Here is a 27869-nt window from a genome sequence, read left to right as displayed (position 1 = left end):
TGTGATGGCAGTAATCTATAGTAGATCCCAAGTTTGTCTCAGTTCCTTTTCTAACAGCAAACAGTGATACAATTTGTAATGAGACAAGCTTTAGAAGCAGTTAGGAGGGTGTGAGGTTCATAAGGTTTGACTAAATCCATAAGCAGGCTTTAAAAGTAATTACTTTAAGTTAAAATCTATCTGATACCTAAGAGTTGGCCAGTGTGGGCATCGAGGATGGTGATGTGGTTTCATCTCTGGCAGTTTAGGTGGATGTGGGACCTTTGGCACAGATTCGAGTAGAGGAAATTGTAGAAGTCTAAACCTGATGCTAGGAAGGAGTTGATGACTTTATCAAGATGCGTTAGAGATGTAAAAAAAAAAAAAAAAATTATTAAATGTATTTCTTCGCTGGGGAAGGCTAGCCAGTACGGCCTTATTAATTTGTGTGTGAAAGCACAGCTCAAAGTCAAAGATCACATTCAGATTGATGCTGAGGGCAGATTTTCAAGGTTTTTATTCAGGTTCCAGGTCAGATATGGAAGGAATAATAAAAGAGCTTCAGATCTGGACTCTTTGAACTGAAGAAAGAAATGCATTTTGTTACTAAATAGGCTAAATGGAGCATATACCTGTGTATCAGCCATATGAGCAACAGTGTAAATCACCATTATATTGATGGATTATCTAACGGATAAGTGCAGGTATTACAGGATCAGGCAGCACAAGAGGAACAGATGTTTTGCAGAGAGTGGTCAATGTATTATCCACAGCCACAGTTATTTGGATGACTTCTGCATCAAACAGTGAAGGAATCAAAATAGTGTGAGGATTCCAACTGAATTTGAATAGCCATGATGGAGGAGAAGAAACACAGACACATTCAAACAGCTAACAGAGACACTGCGTTGCATGAAAATGTCTGAGATTATACCACATCGCAAGCAGCACAATTCCACTCAGATTCACATTCCTTTCCACCTGGAAACTAGAATAGAAGTAATTACTGTGGTCTAGGAAGTAGGGCTGGGCAATATGAGAAAAATCTAATATCACAAAATTTTTTGGCTTTGTTGCGATACACGATATATATCACGATATGTCTTGAGCCCCAGCACCTGTGGTAACGTGGGCTAAGGGGGTGAGCTGCAGTTTTAAGCCTCCATGAAATCAAGTTTTTCATGTAAAGATCGGCATGTGTGGTATCCACAGAAACTTCAGAATCTCGGTTAAAAGCTCATGAGAACCATTTCTACAACCACTAAACACAGTGAAAACTACAAACAATTAAAAGAGCAGTTACGCAATTTTGCAAAATGTCCCTAAACACAGAAAACAAAGCCACAAACTCACTTGACTTTTTGTAACGAAGCAAATTGTGCATTGTCTAAAAGCAGAGATCTTGCAGATTTCGAAACTGCAAGTTTTGTCACACTCCGACCAAAATCTTCCACTTGGGAATGGGAATCAATGCATTCGTGGCATGTGGAAGGGAAAAAAACATATTAAATTTCATGCAGACAGCTTAATATTTCCATGGCAACCTATACTCGATGGTTACGATAAAACCATTGAGTATAGCCATCATACGCAGAAAAACTTGCGATACATCCATTATATTCAATATATCGCCCACCCCTACTAGAAGGGTCTTCTTGAAGCACATCAAACTGCTTTCACTGTGTTCCCTCTGGTTCTTCGTTACCTCGCTGAGCTCATCCATCTAATTGTCTTCACTTCAGCGATAATCGTCAGGATAAAAACAGACATGTTTTTAATGATTTTACTGACTTTACCTGGGATGAAGTCACTAAAAAGTAGTATATGAAGGGAAAACTTGAAACAAACCTGGAAAGTAAAGTTTGTAATTGATGGTCATAAAGCTCAGTCCGTTTTCATGTACTTACATTGTCATTATTTGTGGATTCCCACCTTGCAGTGACTTTATTAAATTGTCTTTTTATAGCACTCCTTGTTGCATGGTTTTCTTGCAGGTTGGCTGCGTTTGCAGCCCAGAGAGGAGAGGGAAAGATGCCTTCTCCATCATTTACCCTCGATGCTCAGCTGAGATTTCATGACAAATGGCTGAAGATAGACCTGCAGGTATGTACACGAGAAGGAGGCAGTGGCACGACATAATATTTATCGTGGTGGGTTTTGTTTTTTGGTTGTGTGTGTGTTTTGTTTTTTGTTTTTTTTGTTTTTCCCCCCAGTCACTTGATCTGTCAAGTGACTGGGGGGAAACTTGATCTGTCAAGTGACTGAGGAGAAGAGATGATCTGTAATGTTTCATCATGTTTCTTATCTTTACCTCAGCTGTGACATCAATTTTCCAGATTAACTGGGAAAACGTTACCCCATGTCAGTGTGTCATACTCACTATGGTCCCCTAGCTGTTTCTTTGTTTTCTAAATATTTCAGAATCCTGGTGCCTGACTGCTGTCATGTCAGAACCAGAATTAGTAGAGTTTTATATTTTGAAACCTTTAGTTTTCAGTTAAGTTTAATTTCACTTACTTTGCAGAGAGGGTTTTTTCATTTCACTTTAGTTTTTTATTCTTAAGAAATGTTCAGACTTAGTTGAGTTTTTAACTGGTTTCGGTGTTGGTGTCACTTTTTTCTTTTATATGTAATAGTTGGCGTTTTTCTGGAGCCCAATTTTGAGAGGTTCAAAACAGGAAAAACTGTGCATTACAATAATACAGACAGTTGGCTCACAGGGCAGTAAACATCTGCAGCAGAGCCTCTCGAGATTAGTTCTGACTAAAACCAGAGACATTTCCTCTGTATTTGTATTTTCAGGGCTTGAGTGGGTTTGCTCTGTATATTAATTTGTGCCTCACACATGCATCAGAATGGATGAAAATTACATTTTTGATTTTAGGTCCGAGGCATGTAGGATACAAAATGGCTCTATAGAGGCCACTATGAAAATTTCTATGAAGGTCGAAGTCTACAAGAAGCCTTGATTACATATCTGCGTCAGACCTCATGCAGATGATTATTGTTTTTCTGGTTCAGCCTGTAATAAAGGGCATCACCAGAAAATCTTTCTTTTTTTGAATGTCTGTGTTGTGCAAACAAACCCTTGTTGTTAGTAATTATGAGCTCTTTCAGTGAATACACCACAAACTTAACAGGCTGCAGTCTCTCTACCCGGAATTTGAAAATTAATTTGGATCATCCAATCAGGACTTGATTTTAGGACCCACCATTTTCCCACCATAAAAGCTTCTTTCAGCACTGAAGGAAGAACAGCTTTAGTGTTATCTGTCTGCTCAGTCTCTGAGCTAACATGGGTTTCAAATCTGTCTAAGAATGAGGAAACATTTGGCTTTCAGCTTGTGAATATTTCAGAGCAAACCAATGTCATGCATGTGTGTTGTAGCACTAAGGGGATGACACACAAATGGTTTTTTTCTTCAGTCGGTTGATACTCTGAGATAAAACAGCTATTCTGGTACTCTTGAGTTGTGAAGGCTGCACAGATAGATGAAAGGACCTCTGTGTACACTTTTTAGCGAGGAATAAAATTCAGGGAAATGATGTGGAATGACCTGATTATGGAGAAAATAATGCTCTTGGCCATCTTGAGCTGACCTTGAGCACCCTTAAAGAAAATGGTTAGCAGCAATTGAATTTTCAAAATAAGAGGATTATCCAGTAGGATATTATTTGTGTTGTTATCACAGTTCGTTCAGCATGTAACTCAGCCTGTATCCAAGTCAGTGTCTGACCCTCTGAGGAAAAACTTTGGATCAATGAATGATCAGAGTGGATCCATATTAGCTGTTGTGTTCTGATAACGTGATGGAAATGTGTCTGCAGAAGTGACTAGAGAACAAACCGAACGCTATTAATATGCACCACTGTGTGGCTCAGGTCAGGACTTTTTTTGGGGGGGTGGTGGGGGCGGGGGGGTTCACAGTATGTAAGTAGAAATTGTTGTTTTCGAATAAATTACTTCACTGCTGGAAATTTTCCTTTAGCTGTGGATAAAACCTTTGAGGTGGTGTCAAATATGTCTCCATGCAGCATTAATAAAAGCAGAGGTTTCTGTTCTGCACTGCACTGATTGTGTTTCTCTTCCTTCTGGCAGCGGGCTTTTTCTCCAGAGGGTCTGAGTGAGATGTGGAATGAGATGGTAAAAGATGAGGAGATAACATTCAACGGAGAAGAATCAGCTCACCCAGGTATTTATGTGTGACATGTGACACCTATTTCCACGCCGTCTGAGGATTGATACCTGAGATTGGGACAGACAGCAGTGCTTTAACCTTGCTGCTGAGGATGAAGGTTAACGTCCTAATCTCTTCTGACTCTTTATAGAAGACTGCACTGACTGTTTTGGAGCTCAGAAGAAGGATGAGCCCAATGATAAAGAGAAGAAGGAAGAGGAGGAGACGTCGACGTCGGTGCATCACTCCATCATTGAGACATGGGACTGGGGACGGCAGCCAGGTGAGAAAACTACCTGAGTGAGTTTAAAAGTCGGGTTAGCTGCAGTAATTCCTGCTGCAGTCTCGTGCTCCCCCTGTGACTCCTGTCATTTTACGCCTTTCTGTTTCCAAGTAGGGTAATTAATACTACGCTGAGAGCAGAGGGTTTCGTAATACCTACATGTGAACTACATAAATCTCATTTTAGCTAACGGCTCATCTCTCACTGTTTGGTGGTGTCTGGCCATGTTGATGTGTGCGTGTTTTGCTGGCACGTGAGGTGTGGAAACTGAAATGACAACCTAAAGTCTGCTGGTCTGAGTGGTTATTTTTACCCTGCAGAGTTTAATCTTAGTTGGCATTACGTTGGTTCACAGCGGGATACAGACTCTCACCCAGTTTGTGTTTGCTGGTGGGGCTGGGTGGGACGGTTCATGGTGGCAGGAGATAAGCACCGAGCAGGGGGCCAGTTAATACAGATTTTGATACTGTCTGCCTGGTTGCTTCCTCCTTTTTTTTATTATTGACTGAGACAGGAAGTTGGGCTGGTGTGTACAGTGAGTGTAACTGGATCGCCGCATGGACAAGTGCTCTGTCATTGATGCTTAAAGTTCAAACAGCACACTTCCTGCTTTCCCATTGGAAGTTTGTAATTTCCCGAGCTGCTGCGTTGAAGCCAGGATGTTGACATGTGAGATCTTTGCAGGTTTCCTCTCTGTCCCTTGTTAGATTTTTATTAAAGATGTGATAATTTCCTGTGAGTCTAATATTTCTTCAGCTGTGAGGAATGCAGACTGAGCAGAGAGTCTGACTAGGATCCATATCTGTTCTGACAGCTGAGCACAGCTGACTGCTGTGTGGCTCATACAACCTCAGGACAGTCTGGCTTACATAAAGCTTAAGTGGATTTCAGAACTGCTATTTTGGCCCACTTCGCCTTCCCTGCAGCGCTGTGGTATAGACACAAAAAGGTTTTCTTTTGAGTCAGATCAGAACTCAGGACTTGCTGTGATGAAACTCAGTGGGACAAAATTTATTTTATTTTTTAATTGAGCAACCCTGAAGCATCCAACCAAAAAGCTTAGGTTGCTATACCCAGGGTTGGAAGTGGGATCTTAAATCTGCATTCATTTAAATGTCCAGCAGGGTGGGACTTCCTGATGAGTTTAGTTTTTTGCTCGTTTCAGGGAATTGATGAATACGACATGTTTGTTTTTGTAAATTATGGTCATTCGATGGGCCTAAAAGGATGATTATCCAGGATGTTTATTGCCTGATGATTCGTCAACTATAACTTATTAGACAATGAGTCCATTTGCTCGTTTCACTTAAGTTTTTATTAGTTTCAGTTAGAGCTGGGCGATATAAGATTTTTTTCATATCACGATATGTTTTTTTTTTTTTCATTTCAGGCGATAACGATATCTATCATGATATAAGCCAAATAACTATATTTGTAAGATTTAAATGTGCCGTTGCTCACAAGTAAAATGTGAAATAATCAGCAGCTTGTTTTTATTTAAATATTTATTTCCCATAATAAGTTCAACAGGGTAGATGTACTTAAGGAACATGAGACTTTTTCAGATAAATAAAGGCAAATATTGCAAACTACACAAAAGGCAGCCGCTAAAGCGTTTAAGTTTCAAAATAGAACAAACGAAACAGACTACTAAATTGTCAATTCCACTTAGAAACAAAATATTAATTCTAAAAATAAATCTTAGTTTGTTTTACAGAAGAACAGACAAAACTGACTAACTTTTGTCAATATCAAATAAACTGAGAACTAAAAGGAAATTCTCAATCTCTCCTTGTTGTATAGCTTAGCTTTTCAAACAGTTTTAACAGTTACTTTAGTCTGACAAAAGCCGAATGACGAATTAGCGCTTCCAGTCAGAGACTGAGGCTACGTCCACACGTACACGGGTATTTTTGAAAACTGAGATTTTCCGTTTTCGTTTTAAAAAATAATCCCGTCCACACATAAAGGGAGAAATGAAGGAAAACGCTGCTATGAACATGCCAAAGCAGCAGGTGGCGCTAGATTCCTAACCGTGCAGAAATGTTGGCCAATCAGAAGTCTAGAAGCCTCGGTGGGAAAAAGTAAACAAAGCTGGGGCATAGAAGCAGAACCGAGTCGTATGTGTGGAGGGACAGTAACTGTGTGTATATGTAAGCATTTAAACACTGCAGAGAGTAGAATTAACAGTAGCAGTATTGTAGAAATTAATTTCACCGAAACAATAACGTGGCGTACAGTGTGACGTCAAAAAATGCGCACACCTTTGACGCTGCGTTTTCTCCGTTTTTCTAGTCCACACGTAATTGCAAAAACGGAGTTTTCAAAAATCTTCGTTTTCAGTGACCAAAAACGCCGTTTACGTGTGGACGAAAGGTGCAAACGCATAGAAAAATCTGCGTTTTCAAAAATACCCGGGTACGTGTGGACGTAGTGCATGCACCAGTTTATTGTATTTCCAGACTTGCTTTCGGCACAATTTACAGTGCACGCTACTCTGTTTTTTGTCAGACTTGAAATAGCCGAAATACCTTCACACTACGGAACTTCTATGGCTCTTCCGTTCGACAATCTCTCCGGCATTGGAACCATCATCTGTTTTCTCTTCGGTAACCTTCGGTCACGCTCGGTTGATTTTTCTAGTCGGCACACTCATTTCCTCCATTACCCGGGCGGTACGGTGGCTGGCTGCTTCCCAAACAAATACACACGTGCGGCTTGGCACTTGTGCTGTATGTAACAAGTCACGTGACGTGACGCTGCGGCTGTGATTGGTTCGGCTCTGCGCTACGTAATTTGGATTGGCTGGTTTTTTTTTGTTTTTGTTTTTGTTTTTTTTAATTTTTTTTTTATTAAAGAGGACAAGAGCGGCGAGGTCTATCGCGATAGTTTAATTTTTCTATCGAGAAAAAGTTATATCGCGATACATATCGTTATCGTTCTATCGCCCAGCTCTAGTTTCAGTGTTATTTTTTTTTTTTAGTCCATTCATTGAGCCAGCCATCCATTTTCTAGCAATTATCTGGGCCTGTGTTTTGGCGTCAGCAGCCTAGACGGAGACCTCTCTCCCTGGCCGTCTTCTCCAGCTCTTTCAAAGGGTTGCCTAAGCATTTCCAAGCCTCCTCACCTAGGCTCTTCAACTCCTCTCTAAGGCTGAGCCCAGACACTAAGCTGATATTCGCCACTTGTATCAGCTTGTCACCATAGGTATGAGTAGGAACATAGATCGATGAATAAATTGACAGCTTTACTTCCACACTGAGCCTCATAACAGATCAGTACAGTGTCAACATCACTGCAGGTGTCACACCAATCCACCAGTCTCCTACTCCATCTTCCCCTACTGTGAACGAGAGCCTACTTAAACTCCTTCACACTTGAGATGGCAACTAATTTCCCAAAAAATGCAAAAAAAACCCCCAAAACAACAAAAAAGCTGAATCTGATACAGTAAAGCAGATCTTTTTAGGGTAAAGTAACTAAATAAATGAATCAAGCAAAAACATAATAAAATAGCATACTAAATGTATGTAGTAGATATGACTTTAGCTACGAGACAGCAACTCATTCAATCGTTCAGGTAAGCTGCTGAGCAGGTACTTTTGTAGAGAGATTACATGGTGTGTTTTAGGCAGTTCAGCAGCAAAGCCTGTGTAGCTCTGCAGCTCTTAAAAAAAACAAACAAATAAAAAAGACCCATTAAAATGGACCAAAGATGGGGAAATCCCAGGAAGTATGTTATGGCCTCTTTAGCTAGTAACAATGCCTGACAGCTTCTTAAATTATTGAAACCCACAAGTTTGTTTTATAAATGGCTAAAAATGGTTTGATCAGCTGATATGCAGATTTATCACTCAAAACTAGTGACTTCACTCCTGTAGCTTATTTGCAAATTGAGTGTTTCTGGTCATAAACAAATGACATGCCAGTGCACTCACTTATTTTTACTATGTTATTCTTTTCTTTGAACCCTACGTGTGTGTGTGTGTGTGTGTGTGTGTGTGTGTATAGATGACAAGGAACTGAAGGACTGCCTGATGGTTCTGGTTGAGGACCAGCAGAAGCTCTCTGCTCAGATGGCCAAAAGCACCCTGTCTGCCCAGCGACTGCGCCAGCGTCTCGTCATCCTGGAGCGCTATCTCATCTCTCTCAGCCACAGCATGATGGAGGAGAAGTACAAGGTCCGCTGGAAGACTCCCCCCAGCCCACCACTGCCAGCTGCTGACAACAAGAGGTAAATAAAAATGTTTCCTTTCTCAGGAATTGTGCACAAAACATTGGTCTTATGAGAGAACAGAGGCAGATTTAGAAACTGGGTAATTCCATGGAGAGTCAATGAGCTCCTCTTTGACCTCTTCAGAATCAGCTGATCTTTTTTGTACAATGACGCCTTGCAAAACTTGACCTTCATACTATGAATATTTTTAGAGTTAGAGAGTTGGAGTGAGGTGGGGGTGGTGGTTATTTAAGATTTGTCTTGTTTTTTGTTTATTTTTATTTTTTATCCTTAGCTGTAAAGCCACATTGGACTAGTGAACTGGTCTGTCGGGTTTGTGCAATTAGTCAAGTGTAGTAATCTGGAAGGTTATATTTAAGTCGATGAATGAGGCATTCTGAGTCTGTGCCAACATTTATACATGACTGATGGACTAAAAATGGAATAAAAATAATAATCCTCAACTTTCAGCAACCATTTTTAATGTTCTCTCTAGCCCACAGTGGTCGAGGAGTATGGCAACGTGTAGCGCAGGGGTGTCCAACTCCAGGCCTCAAGGGCTGGCGTCCTGCAGGTGTTAGATCTCACTCTGGGTCAACACACCCAAATCAAATGATTAGTTCATTATCAGGCCTCTGAAGAACTTCAAGACATGTTGAGGAGGTCATTTAGCCATTTAAATCAGCTGTGTTTGATCAGGGATACATCTAAAACTTGCAGAACACTGGGCCTTGAGGCCTGGAGTTCCCCCACTCCTGATCTAGATGGAGCTTAATTTTTTCTTTGTGTGTGTGTGTCCATGTTCAGAGAGCAGTGTACCGTGAATACCTTATCCTATCATGATTATCCCCATAATGTCCTTCTTCTCTTCTTACCATAACTGAATTTATCTTAACTTCCTTACCAGATGGAGGGAGTTGTGGTCATTTAAAGCTTTAAAGTGCTTGTAAAATGGGCCATAAAGGGATAAAGTAGATTATTGTAGGGCCAATAGAAACTGTGTCAAACTTACTGTTTCATTCTTCCTGACTGCCAGAGGAGGTGTGAAATAGCTGGATATCCATCGTATGATTAGAGATTGAGACAGAGTACCAAGAAAGTAACACATGTGACCTGGGTGACGTAAGGAACCCGGCACTCAGTAGTAGTCACTAAGCGAGCATCAGTGCTCACCGCCTGTGCCAGTAGCTTTGTAACCTTCAGCTGGAGCAGTTTCATCCTCCTGAGACTGCATAGCCAGTACCCATCTCTGAAGTCTCGCTTCTGTTTTGATGGGGAAGTGGAGTAAGAGTAAACAGTATTGTATACTCTTAACTATTATGGTGTGTCTATCCAGTCACTGAAAGTTAAACCCTGCAGCTCAGTGTAAGTGCACACTGTGTTTTCTTTAAGTAAGCCTCTTAGGCATGCTCCAATAGGTCTCTCATATGCATAGTAAATGTAGGCCGTACTCTAAATGTGCTCCATATTTACTGTGCAGGGCTTTTAGTTCCAGGCATTTATTTGGAGCAGACTTGATTTTTTTTTTTATTTCTAATTGAAAACCTCATTTTAGGATCTGCTGTTGCTGCCCTGTGATTGCATCACAGCGATGATACTAGGGGTGAACCATTCATCAAATTTTAAATAGATTTTTGGCTTTCAGCATTTATGAAAGGAACACAATTGTAATTTAAAATGATCTCTCTTAGGCATTCCTTTTTGTGACAAAATCTTAATTTTCCTTGTGTTATAAATCAAATGGACTTAAACCTGTACAGTAGTGGATTTTTCATCCTTTCCGAAGCCTCCCTAGCTCTTCAGTTGAGCTTGAGCTAAGATGGTGAAACTTTTTGTCACAAGGCTCTAAAGCAGTGGTTCTTAACCTGGGTTCGATCGAACCCTAGGGGTTCGGTGAGTCGGTCTCAGGGGTTCGGCAGAGCCTCCGCCATGACATGCATGGCTCATTTTGTGCACCAGTAAAAAAAAAATCACATTTTATTGTTCACTAAAGAGGGGTTCAGTGAATGCGCATATGAAGCTGGTGGGGTTCAGTACCTCCAACAAGGTTAAGAACCACTGCTCTAAAGGAAGTAAAAGTCACACACAGACAGAAGAAATCCAATGCATCTTCTGTATGTGGGCTTCAGTTGGCTGTTTGATAGTAAGGTTTTTACAATGATGATAATAATATGATGATATTTAATTGATCCGTATGTGCTCCTATTCTTTTCAGCCCTCGTCCAGCCAGTAAAGGTGTGGAAGGTTTGGCCAGAGTCGGCTCCAGGGCAGCTCTTTCTTTTGCCTTTGCTTTCCTTCGCCGGGCATGGAGATCAGGTAAGAAGTGCTGATAGTGAAGACATTTTGTCCTTCGGCACCGGTGATGATAGGTGTTGTCACGGTGGTGCAAGTTTGCTTAACAGCTGCTAAAGAATGCGTTGCGCCACATTAGAAGCTGCTCGTCGTAAACAACCAAACATCTTTCGCAAGGCTGTGTTTTTAGTCGTGCTGCTAGACGACAGACTGACAGAATAGGGCCAAGGAGGCAATCCTGCTGCTTTGGCACAAGAATGAATCCAAAATAGCTGTTTTGGATGTCGTTAAATGTAACTCTGTCGTCATGCGTGGTCTCCATTACAGGCAGATAAATCAGGATCCAGTGTCTTGCTTTAGTCTCATGTATTATAATAATGATAATTATAATCATCATCCTCGGGCTATAAATTCAAAATGACTAATAATATTCAGTTATTAACTTTTATTTTGATGTAAATTAGTCACAGATTCTGATTACGTTTATTCAAGCGTAAATCTTTGACCATGTTATTCATTCACTCCCTTCATTTTCAGCTTTGCTAGTGGAGGTGTTGTTTTTGTTAACATTGTGAGGGCTTTGTGTCCACGGGGACTGGGTGGGAACAAAGCGCCTGCCTGTCCTCCGTAGCCTTCCTGTAACATGAGCAACACGCGCACACACGGACACCTCCTATCCCCATTTTAGCCGTGTTCCTGGAAATACTCTTTAGGAACAATGAAGTGTAACACATTTTTAAAATAAAAAATAAAAAAAATTTGTTTGGGCTTTTTTTTTTTTTTGATTGTTTGGATTTTTTTTTTTTTGATTTTTTTTTTTGGGGGGGGGGTGAATTTTAATCTCTGTTATGATTCTTCTTCTTCTTCTTCTTCTTCTTCCTTCTTCTTCCTCCTCCTCCCCTGCGAATCAAGCACACCCTTTTTACTTTGCAGCAGTGAGTTGATCACCTCCCTAGCCCAGTGCTCAAACTCGTTTTGGTATGACATTACAGAATAGCTGCACTAGAGGAAGTAAATCTTACAAGGATTTCACAGGTGAACCTGTGGGAATGATCAATAATGGTCTCCTTATACTCTCAGATCCCTCAGCGTCTCTGACCAGGTCTTTCTTGGGGGATAACAATTAGTCTTTCAAAGAGCACAGGTCTGCTCTCCCACCACATTGCATCACAGTTATCCTGTGGTGAAGGCAAGATGGCAGAAACTGGTGCTTGGTCTTCAAACACAGGTTTTATGTTCAAAATTAGCCACTATTCTGGGCCCAAAACTGCTCTTTTTCAATTAAATTGAGCAGTAACATTTTGAGCGGAAGGAGGTGATATGTAACTACTGTAAGCTTCAAACTTGGGCTCATGTTGGTCAAGGGTTACAGAAACAGGACTTTGGTAGGTGACATCACAGCTTTCTCTCTGAGTGGTCATTAAACACGTGAAATAAGCCAAATTAAGATATGGATAAACTCTATTTAATGTCGGTAGCTGCGTATTTAAAATTAGATTTTAGCAGCGAGGGGAAAGAGAAAGGAAATAGTTTTAAAGGAATGTCTGAGTTACATTCTTAATCAGAGGTTTTTGTTTCACAGTTTCTTGCACATAACAAAGAAAACTGGAAATGTCTACATAAGAACAGCTTTACTGTGAATTCTGCTGTATCAGACTAGAGTCTGTAAACGCTGGGAAACTAATGGATGTTAACCTTGGGCACATTAGCTGATTGCACATATACTGGTTTTCTTATAGTTCTGGGATGCTGCTGTCAGAAATGCCAGTAATCCAGTGAGCCTCAGTTCCTCTCGCACTGGGAGTGCACAGTTTGGGTCACCTCAGTGTTTAAACTGACATTTTAGACCCTGTTACAACTCTGGTGGCCTGGTTCCTCAATAGTTAAACATTTGAAAGCATTGTCCTTCTTATTGCTTTATATTTAATCTGTACTGTATAATGTAGCTACTCTGCAGTGTTTTAAACATGAAAATGTTTGTCTTTGCAGGAGACGATGCAGATCTTTGCAGTGAGTTGCTTCAGGAGTCTCTGGATGCCCTGCGAGCGCTGCCTGAGGCGACACTGTTTGATGAGGGAACTGTGTCATCAGTGTGGCTGGAGGTTGTCGAGAGGGCCACAAAGTTCTTGAGGTCTGTTGTTTTATCAGTTGTACATAATGTTTAATCCCTAAATTTTGCAAGATAAATAACATCTCGTCTTATAAATTGCATAACTTTGTGTGATTCTCATCTCTTGTCTCCTTTGTGAACAGTGATGTACATGGAAGTGCCAGCATCAAATGTAACATTCCCCTTCAGGATCAACATCTAGCCTTGGCCATCCTGCTGGAGCTGGCTGTTCAGAGGGGAACACTCAGGTAACCAGATCTCCTTATTACCTGTTTATTTGTTAATGCCAAATCTAACTTTTCTGCTCATCTGTTGTTATGTCCTTCCAGTCAGCTGCTGTCTGCTGTTCTGCTGCTTTTGCGTCTGTGGGAAAGTGGCACCAGAGAGATGGACAACGAGCGCTCCACGCAGGGAACCAGTGCTCCATTACTGCCCCTCCTGCAGCGCTTTCAGAATATACATAGCAGCAAGGAGGAGCCCGTTCCTGAAGAGGAAGCTGAGGTGGAAATTTTCTTTTCCCAGCTGGTTTCTAAAAGAAAATAAGACATGGACTGACTGGAGATTGATTTCAATTTTTATTTTATTACCATATCATGCATAAAACATGACACCAGTAAAAGGAGAGAACAGAAACAAATAACCCAACTTGAAGTCTTTCCCTAGCACTGAAATGGAAACGGCCAACTTAAAAGCACCAATTTGTTTGTCAAACTGTCTCAGATATTTCATAAAATATGCCATAATCAGAAAATTACAAAAAAAATGTAATCCATTCTCAACTGCTACTAATTCACATAGTTCACACGTCCTGCTGTCCTCTGGGATGCTTTTAAATCTCCTGCCTTCCTCTTCAAACTGTGCTTCTTGTCCAGTTTGCAGTATCATAGAGCTCAGAACTATATTTTGCTTAATTTGAATATATGTTCTCAAATTGGACTTTTAACAAAATATCTTGCACAACCTGTAGTTTTGCCTTTTCATTGGCTCTGAATGAATAATAATTCATGTTTTTACTTTGATTTAGTGCCAGCCTCCATCTCCAAACAGCAGCTATTTAATCTGCATTAAAAAGCAGTGTGAGGGCAGATGAAAAACTAAATGAAATTCATTGATTTAGAGAGGCAGATCTTTTATATTTATTTTAAACAGGGGGAGAAAAATTATAACCCTGTTATAATAAACAACATGCAGGAAAATCGAGACCATAAGAACAGATAAAGTGCTATCGATATAAATTGTGTTGATTCACGTCTCTCTTGGGAACACGTCTTAAAATGCCCTGTTTTTCTTTTTTTGTTTTTTTTCCATTCATGGTTGAGAATGAAGCTAATTAATATTTCATGGATCTTTGCTGTGGTTTCCAGATCCTCACAGCCCCTCTGAGTCCAAATGAGAGTTTCCTGCGATACTTGACGTTGCCTCAGGATAACGACCTGGCTATCGATCTTCGTCAGACTGCTGTAGTAATCATGGCTCACCTGGACCGCCTAGCTTCTCCTTGCAGCCCTCCACACTGCAACTCGCCTACGTCACACAAGGTGACCCCTCTTTTTATTAGCTGTCACTGCTGAAGTGTTTGGTTCAGTTGTTTTTTACATTTTTAAGTATTACTTAAATCTGTCTTTTTTACGAGCATTATTCAGACCCCCCACCTTCAGATTTGAATATGTGACTTGACTATGTGTTGCCTAAGTAGTTAATGCTCAAGCATAAACCAATGCTGTCTTGTTTTGTTCCAGGGAACCTTGCAGGAAGTGATTGCCTGGGGCCTCTTGGGTTGGAAACTTTACGCCAATGTTAATGGACCCATTCAGTGCAAAGCCCTGTCGAGCCTCGGGGTCACACAGATTGTCTGTTCAGAAAAGGGGTTTCTTATCCTTTCCAGCAGCGGTGCTGTTTACAGCCAGAACTACAAGAGCACAACCCTGGTCAGTTCTGTCAGTTTCTCTGAGGTCGATTGTTTCATCTCTGCATCTGCAGCAGGTTGAGACTCTGAATTGTTTTGTTGCAGGCTCCCATGCTAATCCACGTTCTAAGCTCCAGAAAGATTGTGAAACTTGCAGCTCATCCTGATGGGCAGCATTACTTGGCCCTATCGTCCAACGGGGAGGTGTTCTCCTGGGGGTGCGGTGATGGTGGCCGGCTTGGACATGGAGATACCACGTAAGCAACCAGAGAAAAACGTGTCCATCCTTTAAAAAGGCTTACACACATTTTGTGCTTCCACCTTTTTTTTGGGGGGGGTGTATTAGTGGAGAGTATGTAGGTACAGACATACAACAAAGGGCATCAGGTTGGACTTGAACTCGAGCTGCTGCATTTTCAGCCTCGTGACAGTCGCTGTTATATTACCACTTCATTACACTGAATGTGTTTGTCTATTACAGATATAACAGTGGAGTTGTAGGTTTTTGGAGCATTAAATTAGATTTTGAAGATCTGTTTAAGTTAAATTATTGATGAAACAGGTGGTGCGTTATTTCCCAAAATCTGGGACATTTCTATTAATGTTTTGTGCTCGTAGGCCAGAGACAGAATCAAAGGCTTCTGATGATAGAGTGAAATCCCCCAACCCTGCCAGTTCATTTTAAAAGAATCTGTGTTATTAGTAAAATCATAATGAAAATAAAAATATAAATGATAATTATTAATGGTAATGAGCTTCCTGAAAAATTTAGCCTTCTATTTTTACTTTATTTCAGATACCTAGAAGAACCTAAAATGATTGGAACCTTCAATGGAAAACAGGCCGGAAAGCATGTGGTGCATATTGCTTGTGGGAGCACATACAGTGCTGCGATCACTGCTGATGGCGAGCTCTATACATGGGGAAGAGGGAACTATGGTCGGCTTGGCCACGGTGAGCTCCAAATCAACTGCCCCTGATAGATATTCTTGACTTTTTTTTGGTCTCTTTGTCTTTACTAAAATTAGTTGTAATCTGTTGGGGTTTCTAGGCTCCAGTGAGGACCAGACTACTCCCATGGTAGTGACAGCATTCAAAGGGCTGAAGGTGGTGGATGTGGCGTGTGGGAGTGGTGATGCCCAAACTCTTGCTGTGACAGAGAATGGTAAGCATGCTTCCTGTGGGTGATTAAAAATGCTGGAATTAAAATCCAGGAATTAATGTTTTTAAAATGTCTGTTAGTTAAATAATTGAAATGTACCCCCCTCCTCCCAAAAAAACCCCTTTAAAGTTTCATGTGAATTGCTCAGTGTTGTTGTGTCCGACCTGTGTCACCTATTACAGATCCATTAGCAACAGTAGCGGCTGGTGTGTTTCTTGCTTCTTGGTAGCCAGCATATCGGCCATTTTTAGCTTGATTTTTGATCATAGAAGCCGCTAGAAATCACCCAGGCTACAGCGTTTAGCTCCTCAATCTGTTACCACAGGTCAGGTGTGGTCCTGGGGTGATGGAGATTATGGTAAACTGGGCCGAGGAGGCAGTGACGGCTGTAAGACGCCCAAGCTGGTGGAGAAGCTGCAGGATCTGGACATAGTAAAGGTGTGCTGCGGAAGCCAGTTTTCAGTAGCCCTCACCAAAGATGGCCAGGTGTACACCTGGGGGAAGGGAGACAACCAGCGCCTTGGTCACGGCACCGATGAGCATGTCCGATACCCAAAGCTGCTTGATAGTCTACAGGGTGAGTGAGCTTGACCTTAACATTGATTTTCAGAAGCTTATTTAAAAAACAAAAAACAAAAAAAACAACAACAAACGTGTTGTTTGCAATCAGGAAAGAAAGTTGTGGACGTAGCTGTGGGGTCGACACACTGCTTGGCCCTCACTGATGATGGAGAGGTGCTCAGCTGGGGCAGCAATGACAAGCTACAGCACTTTGATACGCTCTTTTCCAATAAGAAGCAGCCTAAAGCTCTCCCGGGGCTCAACTCCAAACACATAGTTGGAATCTCCTGTGGACCCGGACAGGTAAGATACCATCACTGTTGGTCTCATAATGTTAGTAAAGAACGAGACACAGATCAGTTAACATTTGCTTGTTTTCAGAGCTTTGCCTGGTCCTCGAGCTCCGAGTGGTCTGTGGGGAAACGTGTGCCCTTTGTGGTGGATGTTTGCCCCATGAGTTTCGAGCAGTTGGACTTGCTCCTGCGGCAGGTCAGCGAGGGCATGGATGGCAGCTCAGACTGGCCCCCTCCGCAGGAGAAGGAGTGCATGGTAGTCGCCACACTCAACCTGCTCAGGCTCCAGGTAGGAAACGGCCTTTGAACGGGTGTGGTTTGATTGGAAATGCTTGTAGAAGTAGAATTTTTCCTCTGCATGTTGGTTTTTTGATGGAGCAAATTATTTGATATTAAGTCTATATCATACAATATTACTGGAGAGGAACAGAATTGTTTTGGTGTGTTTATGCTGTTTTTGAACAGCAGTTCTGTTTTTTCCACATCTACATTTACTTTTTAGTTAACATTAATAACTTTGCAGTGGAAGAAGACTCCATCTCTTTAGTAAGAATTTCACTATGTGTGTTTTTTTTTGATAGTCGGGCCTGAGTCATGTCGTGCTGGACTTGGTTCAAATTTTCTTGACATGCTTAAAGGGATGATTCAGTGAAAAGTCCAAATTTGTCTTAGACTTCCCCAAATTATCTTTATTTATTTATTTATTTATTTATTTATTTTTCTTTGGCCATACTTCTGTCCTGTGGTTCCCATTTTAAAGATTAAATGATCAACGAACTGAACAATCAAAGAAATGAAAGGAAATAATAATTTATTGCAGCCCTAAACCTTCACCGTTTTTCCTCAGTTGCATGCAGCCATCAGTAATCAGGTGGATCCAGAGGAGCTGGGGCTGGGCCTTGGAAGTGTGCTGCTCAACAACCTGAAACAAACAGTGGTGGTCCTAGCTAGCAATGCTGGGGTGCTCAACACAGTTCAAGCAGCTGCCCAGGCTGTCCTCCAGAGCGGCTGGTCCGTGCTGCTACCCACAGCTGAGGAAAGGGCAAGGGCTCTGTCCTCACTCCTGCCTAATGCTGGTGAGTACAAATCAAAACATCTGGTAACACTGATTCAGTATGAAAATGAACATTTAATAGTCCATTACCTGTGATCGGTTTGATGGAAGTGCCTGCAAAGGCTGAGTTTTTACTTTTTACTTTTCTAGCATCTGGAAATGAGATGAGTGTGAGTCCCGGCCGGCGCTTCATGATTGACCTGTTGGTCAGCAGCTTAATGGCTGATGGAGGGTTGGAGTCTGCACTCAATGCAGCCATCACTGCTGAGATACAGGTCGGTGTAGTAAATGCACGAGTCAGCACTTGGTTGTCTGTTTGAAATGCTGAGTAAATTCTCTCTTGACTGATATTTGTATATGTGACACAAGGCTCACTCATTTGTTGGCACCCCCGGCACAGAATGCCAGTGCAATGCAATTTTAGTTTTGTTTTTTTGTTTTTTTTTCAGTGTGAAAAGTGGCAGCAGAAGTTGTAGCTGGAAGTGCATAGAAGGAAATAATGGTACCTTATGGGCCTCTGACAGTTGTTGAAGGCTGTGTTGCCACAATGCGTAATTGTGTTTCTGGGGAGGTGCACATCAGGTTACAGCGTAGTGTTTCAAAAGCACTTGTAATTACAATTTGCCTGTGGCATACATTTAACAACGTCTAAATCCCACTTTAGAGCACACATGGACAAAATTTGTGACCAAGGACCAGAACCAGCCCATCGAACATCTCCATGTGCTCCCTGACATCCTAAATGATGGTAATAATTTTGTGTATTATATTTTTTTTCATGATAGGACATTGAAGCAAAGAAGGAGGCTCAGAAAGAGAAGGAGATTGATGAACAGGAAGCTAATGCCTCCACCATACACCGGTGTCGCACCATGCTGGACAAAGACCTCATCAACACGGGCATCTATGAGTCGGCAGGGAAGCAAAGCTTGCCCCTTGTGCAGCTTGTACAGCAACTCCTGAGGTACCTTCACAAATTGTGCTGCATATACTCCTATAATGCGGTATAATACTTCACTCCCTGCTAGCATATTCATGGATTTAACTTCTGCAGAAACATCGCCTCCCAGACCATTGCAAGGCTAAAAGATGTTGCTCGTCGCATCTCAAACTATTTGGAGGCAGAGCATGTCAGTAAGGAGCGCTCTGCATCTCTGGACCTACTGCTGCGCTTCCAGAGGCTGCTGGTCAGCAAGCTTTACCTGGGAGTCAATGGCACAGAAAATGTTAATGGATACAGTAAGTCTCTTCTAGCTCTTTCGTTTGTGTAGACAGAGGTTACAAGCAAAGCAGTGCTGTCTCAGTGAGGTGGACAGTGAGGCTCATATGCATCCAATGTGTGGTTTGGCCATAAATCTGACATCAACCTAACCTGATGTGCCTTCTGTTCCAACCAGCTGATTGGTTCGGCACTGTGCCCGGTGTCCAAACATGCATGGGATGAGTGCTTTTGACTTTGTTAACTATCTCATATCTATTGAGGAAATGTTATTTCACAGTAATTGTTTTAATGGTTTTAGTCCCCACCGCTAATTAAGAATGAGTTGCAGAAAGGCAGTGTGTGATTTCTCTGGTGCTTTTCTAGATCCTGAGCTCCTGGGTGTTGGTTCCTTGTTAAAAAAGTACATCGCTTTGTTGTGCACTCACATTGGAGACATCCTCCCAGTGGCAATAAGTATCGCTTCTACTGGTTGCCGCCACTTTGCCGAGGTCTCTCGTGTCATCGAAGGAGATCTAACTGGTAAAAAAAAAAAAAAAAAAAATTCCCTCAGATTTGTATTTCCAGCATATTTATGCTTTAGAGATGTTTGCAACACAGTACTGAATACTGTACTGTTTGTTCTTTGGTAGGAGTGCTTCTCCCTGAGCTAGTGGTGTCCATCATCCTTCTCCTCACCATTGACGCTGGTCTGATGCAGGAGACTGGCTCGATCCCTCTCCTGGCTGGACTCCTGGAACACTTGGACCGTTTCAACCACCTGGCTCCAGGACACGAGAGGGACGATAATGAGGATCTGGCCTGGCCAGGAATTATGGGTAAAACAACATCTATGTTTTACTTGAGTGACATCCTAAATTTTAGGGCAAAGATGAGATGCTACTCTGTGCGTTTCTTTTTAGACTGTAACTAGACTTTCTGCTGTGTTGGCAGGGTCTTTCTTTACAGGGCAGAGCTCCAAGAACAATGAGGAGGTTTCACTCATCCGCAAGGCTGACCTGGAGAATCACAACAAAGATGGTGGCTTTTGGACTGTAATAGATGGAAAAGTGTATGACATCAAAGACTTTCAGGCCCAGTCCCAGTCACTGACAGGAAACAGTATCCTGGGTAAGACTAAACAGTAGTTTTGGAATGTAATGTGACATCCAGGATTAATTAAAATACCACAGGGACACCCTAAGTGCTCAGTGTTGTAAACATGGAAGCTCAGAGGCTGGACTTTGTCAAAGGGTTATAAGAGAACTGATGTCAGAACTCATGCCATTTGTTCTTTGCGGTTCAACAGCCCAGTTTGCAGGAGAGGACCCTGTGGTTGCTTTGGAAGCTGCTCTGCAGTTTGAAGACACTAGAGAGTCCATGCAGGCCTTCTGCGTTGGCCAATATATGGAGGTACCAGTTGTACTTTTATTTTAAACACAACTTCTTTTCTTCGTTGGTGGCTTTAGCCTTTGATATTGGGACTTTTTATCATTTTCAGCCTAACCAGGAGACGGTCACTACTCCAGACCTCAGCAGCCTTTCTTCTCCACTTATTGACACTGAGAGAAACATGGGGCTGCTCCTGGGTCTGCACGCCTCCTACTTGGCCAAGAGCACCGCCCTGTCCCCCATGGAGATTGAATGTGCCAGTAGGTTTAATGGTTTTACATCAGCCTGGTTTAAAAATTCACACTTCAGGTTGGAATTCATTTAACACAAGTGTTTGCTCTCTGCACAGAATGGCTCCAGTCCTCCATATTTTCAGGGGGTTTGCAGACCAGTCAGATCCACTACAACTACAATGAGGAGAAGGACGAAGACCACTGCAGCTCCCTGGGCACAACCACTCCTGATAAGGCCAAACTTTATTCCCGCAGAATAACTCTCAGCGATCACGCACAGCCTTTCTTGCAGGCCATTGCTGACAACAACACTCAGGACCATACTGTGAAGGTACAAGCAAGGCAGAAATGCCTGAAGAGGTTGTTTCACAGTGAGGAGGAGGCTGATGGGTAATAATGTCATGTTTTGCTTTTTGTTTGGAATATTTTAGGACTTCCTATGCCAAATAGAGCGCTGCTGTAAGCAGTACCATCTTATTGCGCCCATCACCTTCCTCCCAGAGCACCCTGTGGAAGAAGTTGGTCGCCTGCTGCTCTGCTGCCTCCTCAAGCATCAAGACCTCGGTAACTTAGCAACTGAACCCAGAGTGGTCACCTGAGGAGAAATTAGAGGCTAATTATGGCTCACTAAAATGTGTTTTTTCTTCTTGTATTTAATTATACTGAGATTCACATGAGTTTCCTTCATGTAACACTGCTAATACCACACAAAGATATTTCCTAATGAAACTCATTGATGCTGAGTTGCATGTGAAGTTTTAAATAAAAATCTTTCCTGTCACAGGTCACGTTGCGCTCTCACTTGTCAGTCAATGTGCCTTGGGTGTGGACCAAGGAAAGCAGAGATCCCTCCCTAAATCTGTGATTGACGTATGCCGCATGGTCTACCAGGCAAAGTGTTCTCTAATTAAGGTATGCTTTCTGCTTGTGAAATATTTACACGTTATGCGCAGTTAAGCTGTGATGCAAAAGGAAGCAGGAAGATGAACGGAAATGCTAATGCAATGATTGCTTTGTCTTATCATAGACCCATCAGGACCAAGGCCGCTCTTATAAGGAGGTGTGCGCCCCTGTTATTGAGCGTCTGCGCTTTTTATTTAATGAGCTGCGTCCAGCTGTAAGCAACGACCTGTCTATAGTGTCCAAACTGAAGCTGCTGAGCTCCCAGCCACGCTGGAGGAGCATCACCCAGAAGCTCATCAGGGATCGTAGGAAAAAAAGAGGTGGGGCATCAAGAATCTACTGCAGGGTAACAGGTTTTTTTTATTTATAATCAATCTACTCCTTTTGAATGTGAATGTTATCTTTTTTCTTTTTTTTTTGTAGTGCCTAAGAAATCAGAGTCGGCTGATATTGAAGAGCCAAAGCTGGAGAATGAAGGGACCAATGAAGAGGAACTTAATGTTCACATCAGCCCCGCTCCTGCTGACAGGAAATCACCCACTGACAAAACAGCCAAGGTAGTTTAACAGGATTAGTTCATGAGATTAAAAAAATGGCCAAAAAGCATAAAGAAGATGGCTTCAGTTTAAAATCTATTCACCTTCATACACAACGAAAGTTTGGCTCATTCTGAATTTGTAGATTTATTTATGTACATTTATGTTGCACTTTCATCCCTTGCAGTTGTAGCTAAAATATCAGAGAAGGACAGTGGAGTGTGTGTGTCTACAGAGTTTGTTGTCAACCTATTATTGCATGTCTTGGCAGCAAGACAAGTGGCAGCCGCTTCTTAACACTGTGGCCAGCGTCCAGAAGTATCGCTGGCTGAAGCACAGCGTTCAAGGTGCTTTCTCTCAGTCCAGCCTCATGGCCACCATTGTGGACTTTGCACTGAAAGAGGAGCCACTGGATGTGGAGAAAATGAGGAAGTGTCTTCTCAAGCAGGTGGGAGTCGGTGTGTGACAATGTTTTAAAGCAGAGTATATAAAACAGGTGGAAATTTGATTAATTCTGTTTCCTTATAGCTGGAGAGGGCTGAAGTGAGACTGGAAGGCATTGACACCATGCTGAAGCTGGCCTCTAAAAGCTTCTTGCTGCCGTCTGTGCAGTATGCAATGCTCTGCGGCTGGCAAAGAATCATACCAGAAGGGACCAACATTGGGTAGATCACCTGGTTTAAAGTCCATGTTAAAATTACACTTCTTGTTTGTTTGTTTTGAAGTTATTTGTATTAATCACATGACAGTTATTCTAATGATGTAATCCTGGTGCATTTTTTTGTGTTTGTGTGTTTTTTTTTGTTTTGTTTTTCTCAGAGAGCCCTTGTCTGATTGCCTGAAGGATGTAGATCTGATCCCTCCCTTCAACCGCATGCTTTTGGAGGTGACGTTTGGAAAGTTGTATTCCTGGGCCATCCAGAACGTTCGTAACATCTTGCTTGAAGCAAGCGCTCGCTTCAAAGAGCTAGGTGAGTGCTGAAAAATAAGTGGTTAATTCATTTCACACTATTCTTGACCTGTTGTGGACAAACCAGCTGAATGACCACCTGTTCTTGTGACCAGGTGTGCAGCCAGTTCCTTTACAAACCATCACAAACGAGAACCCGGCGGGACCAAGCCTTGGAACCATTCCGCAGGCCCGCTTCCTTCTGGCCATGATACACATGCTGTCCCTGAAACACGGCTCTAACAGTCTCAGTCTGTTGCTGAATTCAGGCATATTGGCCCTCACTCAGAGTATTCTCAGACTGATAGGTGAGTAGTGTCCAGTCAAAGGCAACCCAGAATGAAATGAAGTGTGTACATATTGTTTGTTCGGTGTTTGATGCCTCTTTTCTGACGCTTCAGGACCAAGTACAGACAGCAGTGATGAGGACCTGAGTTTATGTGCACATGGAGGCTCAGCAACAGTCCTGGAGGAGTCCAGAAAAGAGGCAGCTCCCGCCCCTCTACCTGCCTCTGGCCCAGAGCTGGCTGCCATGATGAAGATAGGTACCAGAGTCATGAGGGGAGTCGACTGGAAATGGGGCGATCAGGTACCTAAATCAGTTTTTACTCTAGCTGCTTATTTTACGGACATATTTAACATTATGTGCGTGGTCTGTCCAGGACGGCCCAGCACCAGGTCTTGGCAGGGTAATTGGGGAGCTGGGTGAGGACGGTTGGATCAGGGTTCAGTGGGATACAGGCAGCACCAACTCCTACAGGATGGGCAAAGAGGGAAAGTATGACCTTAAACTTGCAGAGCCACCACCAGCAGCACAGCCCCCTGTTGAGGACTCGGACACAGAGGACGACACAGGTCAGTTTAAAGGACAGGCTCAGTAGAGATCCTCACAGCTACAGGCAAAGTGTGATGTTCCAGTAATCACCTGTTTTATCCTTTATACAGAGGGAGAGCTGATTGAGAAGAGCAGCCATCCTACGGCAATGATGCTAACCAGCACAGTCAACCTGCTGAAGACACTGTCACTCTCAGCTGGAATCCATGCTGAGGTGCTTCAGTCAGATGCTACACGGACCCTGTGTGGCCTTCTCAGGATGCTTGTGGAAAGTGGCGCTAATGACAAGTCTGGTAATTGGATTGCCGTTTTCTTTTTCCTAAGGTCTTATATTGAGCAGCATGTTATTCTAACCTGACCTCCTCTGTGCTGTCAGGCTGTCACGCGCACAGATTGGTGTCTCGGGAGCAGCACAGGAGCTGGTGTACCCTCGGCTTCATACGCAGCATTGCTCTCATGCCGCAGATGTGCAGCACCCTCAGTACCTCCGCGTGGATCGGACTGCTCATCCGAATTGTTGAGGGACACCAGTCCTTCAATGCTATTACCTTGCAGAGACAGGTTGAGTACCAGAATTTGCTTCCTCTGCTATTAATGATGCCATTCTTTAGTACTAGAAAACTCTATCCTGTTACGTAGAGAAATGTGTTGTTCATTGTTAAATATAGTTATAGGAAGCATATTAATAAATTATTTTGGGTTCTAAACAGAGATTTGTTAACTGCAGTTTGTCAAACTAAGAGAAAAATCACAAAGAATTAGATTCTCAACATTTACAGTTAATCTTTCCATTAACTGTAGTTTAGATGAAAGGTTTTGCTTCTTCTCACTCCTACAGTCCAAAAACAAGTTAAAGAAACAGCTTTTGTAGTTTCTACAGAAGCACATAATTTATTTTTGTTGATCAACCAGTAAATTAGCCACACAATCTGAGTGGAGATGTCATCTTTTCTCCCATTCACCCTGTGTTTCCAGATCTTGGCACTACGTCTCCTTCAGGCGGTCCTGCCTTCATGGGACAAAACGGAGCGCTCTCAGGACATGAAGTTCCTGGTGGAGAAGTTGTTTGGCTTTTTGGGAAGCTTGCTGAGCACCTGCTCATCAGACCTGCCACTCCTCCGAGGTGCTGCAATGGTTCAGGCTTAAAATAACAAATGCAATGCTGTTGTTGTCATTGTATTTTTAATTGGTTGTTCCTTCTCAGAAGGTTCCCTGAGAAGGAGGAAGTCCCGCCCACAGGCGTCTCTAACAGCCACTCACAGCAGCACGCTGGCAGAGGAGATTGTGGCTGTCCTGCGTACTCTGCACTCTCTCAGTCAGTGGAACAGCCTGATAAATGATTACATCAACAACCAGCTGAGCTCCATCGCAGATGTTATGGCAAGCTGCCAATCTGAAGTGGTAAGATTTATTGTGGCATTATGAGTCCAATTACAGTGTTGCTTAAATGTTAACTTACAACAGTGCTTTTATTCTGCCAGTCAGCTCTAACAAAGCGATAATTATGAATGTCCAGAACTGTCAGTGTTTCCTGGAGGACTGTTTCCCTGATTTGGAGGGTCCCAGAGTGGGCAGTCTGATGGCAGTGCTGGCGGTGATTGGTGGGATCGACGGGCGCCTCAGGCTTGGTGGCCAAGTCGTTCACGAGGAGTATGGAGAGGGAACGGTCACACGCATCACCCCAAAAGGGCGCATCACTGTCCAGTTTCATGAGATGAGAACCTGCAGAGTTTGCTTGCTCAGCCATCTTAAAACGGTGCGGGAATGCTGAGATACTCACAGATGCATTGAAGCTGGCTCCACTTAGCAGTCTGACTTTATTTAATGTTTCTACTCTTTAGCTTCCTGCCATATCCTTCAGTGTGCAGAACCTGCCATTCACTGAGCCCATGTTGGCTGTTTGGGCCCAGCTGGTCAGCCTGGCTGGAAGCAAACTGGAAAAACAACGCATGAAAAAGTCACTTAGCCGAGGGCTTACAGGTGCAGACTTGATTGCCTTGCATGTAACTGAAATAAACAAACAAACAATTTTTAAGAAAAATCATCGACTCTGTTTACAGCAGCATGTTTTATAGTATTCTGGCAATATTTGAGACACTGAAAGCGTTTGTTTGGTCAGAGACTGAAAGTTTAGTGGGTGTAATCAATGCTGTTGTTTCCAGCCGACCAGGTGGACCTCTCTTTGCTGCGGTGCCAGCAGCTGAGGCTTTATGTTTTAAAGGCAGCTCGGGCCCTGCTGTCTCATCAGGACAAACTCAGGCAGATCCTCTCCCAACCTGCAGTGGTGGACATAGGACCCAATCCCAGTGGTAAGACCTCACCCAGTGAAAGGCTAGGTTAGTACATCTTAAAAATGGACTGAGGAAGTTTGATCATTAGGGACTGTTACTGCTGTTTGATCCAGTTTAGTGATTTCAAGGTTCAGTTCACAGGACATTACTGAGATATCAGATGTGTTTCCATACTTGGAGCAAATTCTAGCCATTTAAGGTTTGAAGGCCTTGCACACTGTGTGTGTTTTCTTAAAATGTACAGCAAGTTGCTGATCAGAGTTTAAATCTTTATTTGCTTACCTTTGAAGTGAAAATGTAGAGTTCAATTTAACCTTAAGGTCGAGGGCACGGATCAAGTTTAGGAAAATCTTGTGAATGCAATAACTTGAGAAATAGGCAACATAGGATTTTAAAATTTCTACCATAGGTGCATCTGCTATGAGGCTGAGGGGTACCACTGGTAGCCACCAGATTTTTTTTTTTTTTTTCAATCTAGATCTTGTCCAGAACTTGTCTGTCTCTCTATGTGCAGAGGATCCAGTGGCTTCATCTCCTGATGTGGGCGACTTGTCTCCTGAGGGACCTCTGCCTCCACTGATTCTCCTGCAGCAGCTGCTTTCTGCCGCCACACAGCCTTCTCCCATCAAAGCCATTTTTGACAGGCAAGAGATGGAGGTATGTCAGTCGAGCTGATTGCAGACAGCTGGTGTCAGCGGTAATGTTGCTGATGTATTCGGTGTGACTTTGACGTTATATGTATGTGCAGGCGGCAGCTCTGGCAGTGTGTCAGTACCTGGCTGTGGAATCTGCCCACCCATCCTCGCCGCTGTTCGAGGAAAGCAGCTCTAGTGAAGCCACCACACCCATCACCACACAGCACATCAGACCACCCAAACAGAAGAAACAGAAGTCCTCCCCTATCCCGCCCTTACCGATAGTTGGCCAGCTCATGGAGATGGGATTCCCTCGGAAAAACATCGAGTTTGCCTTGAAATCTCTGTCTGGGACTACAGGCAATGCCTCCGGTATCCCAGGTATCTATCACATGAGTGCTTGGTAGCGCTATAGATAATTTAATGTCAAATTACACATATCTGGAAAAGGTACCCACGTACATTAAAGGCCCGTAGGTCAGGAAATGTTAATAATATGAAGGTAACATTTTTTTCAGTGGATCCATTAAATATATATTAAGGTTCTTGTGCATTTAAAAAAACAAAAACAAAAAAACAAACAGCTGATTTTGAAAAGATACAGTATGAGATACAGATTTGTTTTTCATAAAACAAGGCCTGCTTGCCTCATGATGTTTAGACATTTACCTCAGGAGAGTAACTGAGCATATCCATCAGGTGTTGAGACTCTGGTGAGCTGGCTGCTCGACCATCCAGACGTTCATGTCACTGAGCTGTCAGATGCCGACACTGTGTCTGATGAATACTCAGATGAGGAGGTGCTGGAGGAGCTGGAGGAGGCAGAGCCGGCATTCTCTGTGGTGTGTTCCTTACTCTTTTAT

At 42.7% G+C, this 27869-nt stretch overlaps 1 protein-coding gene and 1 long non-coding RNA gene across 2 annotated transcripts in view; one reads left to right on the top strand and one right to left on the bottom strand.

Moving 5' to 3' along the window:
* Positions 1 to 27869, top strand: part of herc2 (HECT and RLD domain containing E3 ubiquitin protein ligase 2) — a 53720-nt gene that overhangs the window by 2189 nt on the left and 23662 nt on the right. Inside the window, 46 exon segments of the mRNA XM_040040317.1 lie at positions 1974 to 2082; positions 4079 to 4172; positions 4309 to 4440; positions 8452 to 8674; positions 10872 to 10972; positions 12938 to 13079; positions 13202 to 13306; positions 13388 to 13559; positions 14423 to 14596; positions 14798 to 14986; positions 15070 to 15221; positions 15761 to 15918; positions 16016 to 16129; positions 16452 to 16703; positions 16797 to 16990; positions 17069 to 17269; positions 17828 to 18056; positions 18185 to 18309; positions 18820 to 18998; positions 19089 to 19273; positions 19620 to 19775; positions 19886 to 20071; positions 20187 to 20363; positions 20542 to 20645; positions 20734 to 20884; positions 20974 to 21188; positions 21289 to 21421; positions 21642 to 21769; positions 21885 to 22080; positions 22184 to 22317; positions 22568 to 22744; positions 22825 to 22961; positions 23116 to 23267; positions 23362 to 23553; positions 23647 to 23834; positions 23908 to 24100; positions 24191 to 24373; positions 24457 to 24641; positions 25056 to 25203; positions 25285 to 25481; positions 25597 to 25836; positions 25922 to 26060; positions 26243 to 26389; positions 26886 to 27028; positions 27120 to 27387; positions 27706 to 27848. Coding sequence (XP_039896251.1) covers positions 2011 to 2082; positions 4079 to 4172; positions 4309 to 4440; positions 8452 to 8674; positions 10872 to 10972; positions 12938 to 13079; positions 13202 to 13306; positions 13388 to 13559; positions 14423 to 14596; positions 14798 to 14986; positions 15070 to 15221; positions 15761 to 15918; positions 16016 to 16129; positions 16452 to 16703; positions 16797 to 16990; positions 17069 to 17269; positions 17828 to 18056; positions 18185 to 18309; positions 18820 to 18998; positions 19089 to 19273; positions 19620 to 19775; positions 19886 to 20071; positions 20187 to 20363; positions 20542 to 20645; positions 20734 to 20884; positions 20974 to 21188; positions 21289 to 21421; positions 21642 to 21769; positions 21885 to 22080; positions 22184 to 22317; positions 22568 to 22744; positions 22825 to 22961; positions 23116 to 23267; positions 23362 to 23553; positions 23647 to 23834; positions 23908 to 24100; positions 24191 to 24373; positions 24457 to 24641; positions 25056 to 25203; positions 25285 to 25481; positions 25597 to 25836; positions 25922 to 26060; positions 26243 to 26389; positions 26886 to 27028; positions 27120 to 27387; positions 27706 to 27848 — 7605 coding nt within the window. The 5' untranslated portion in view covers positions 1974 to 2010.
* LOC120738830 lies at positions 1314 to 18741 on the bottom strand. The gene is made up of 3 exons (XR_005697065.1): positions 18731 to 18741; positions 8375 to 8377; positions 1314 to 1426 (listed from the first exon to the last, which is right to left on the bottom strand). It is a non-coding gene; the product is annotated as an uncharacterized LOC120738830 (long non-coding RNA).

The sequence above is a fragment of the Simochromis diagramma genome, unplaced genomic scaffold, assembly GCF_900408965.1.
Source record: "Simochromis diagramma unplaced genomic scaffold, fSimDia1.1 OVJJ01000026.1, whole genome shotgun sequence".
NCBI lineage: Eukaryota > Metazoa > Chordata > Actinopteri > Cichliformes > Cichlidae > Simochromis > Simochromis diagramma.
Note: the sequence above shows the minus strand (reverse complement) of the source record. Positions and strands in the feature narration are given on the sequence as shown.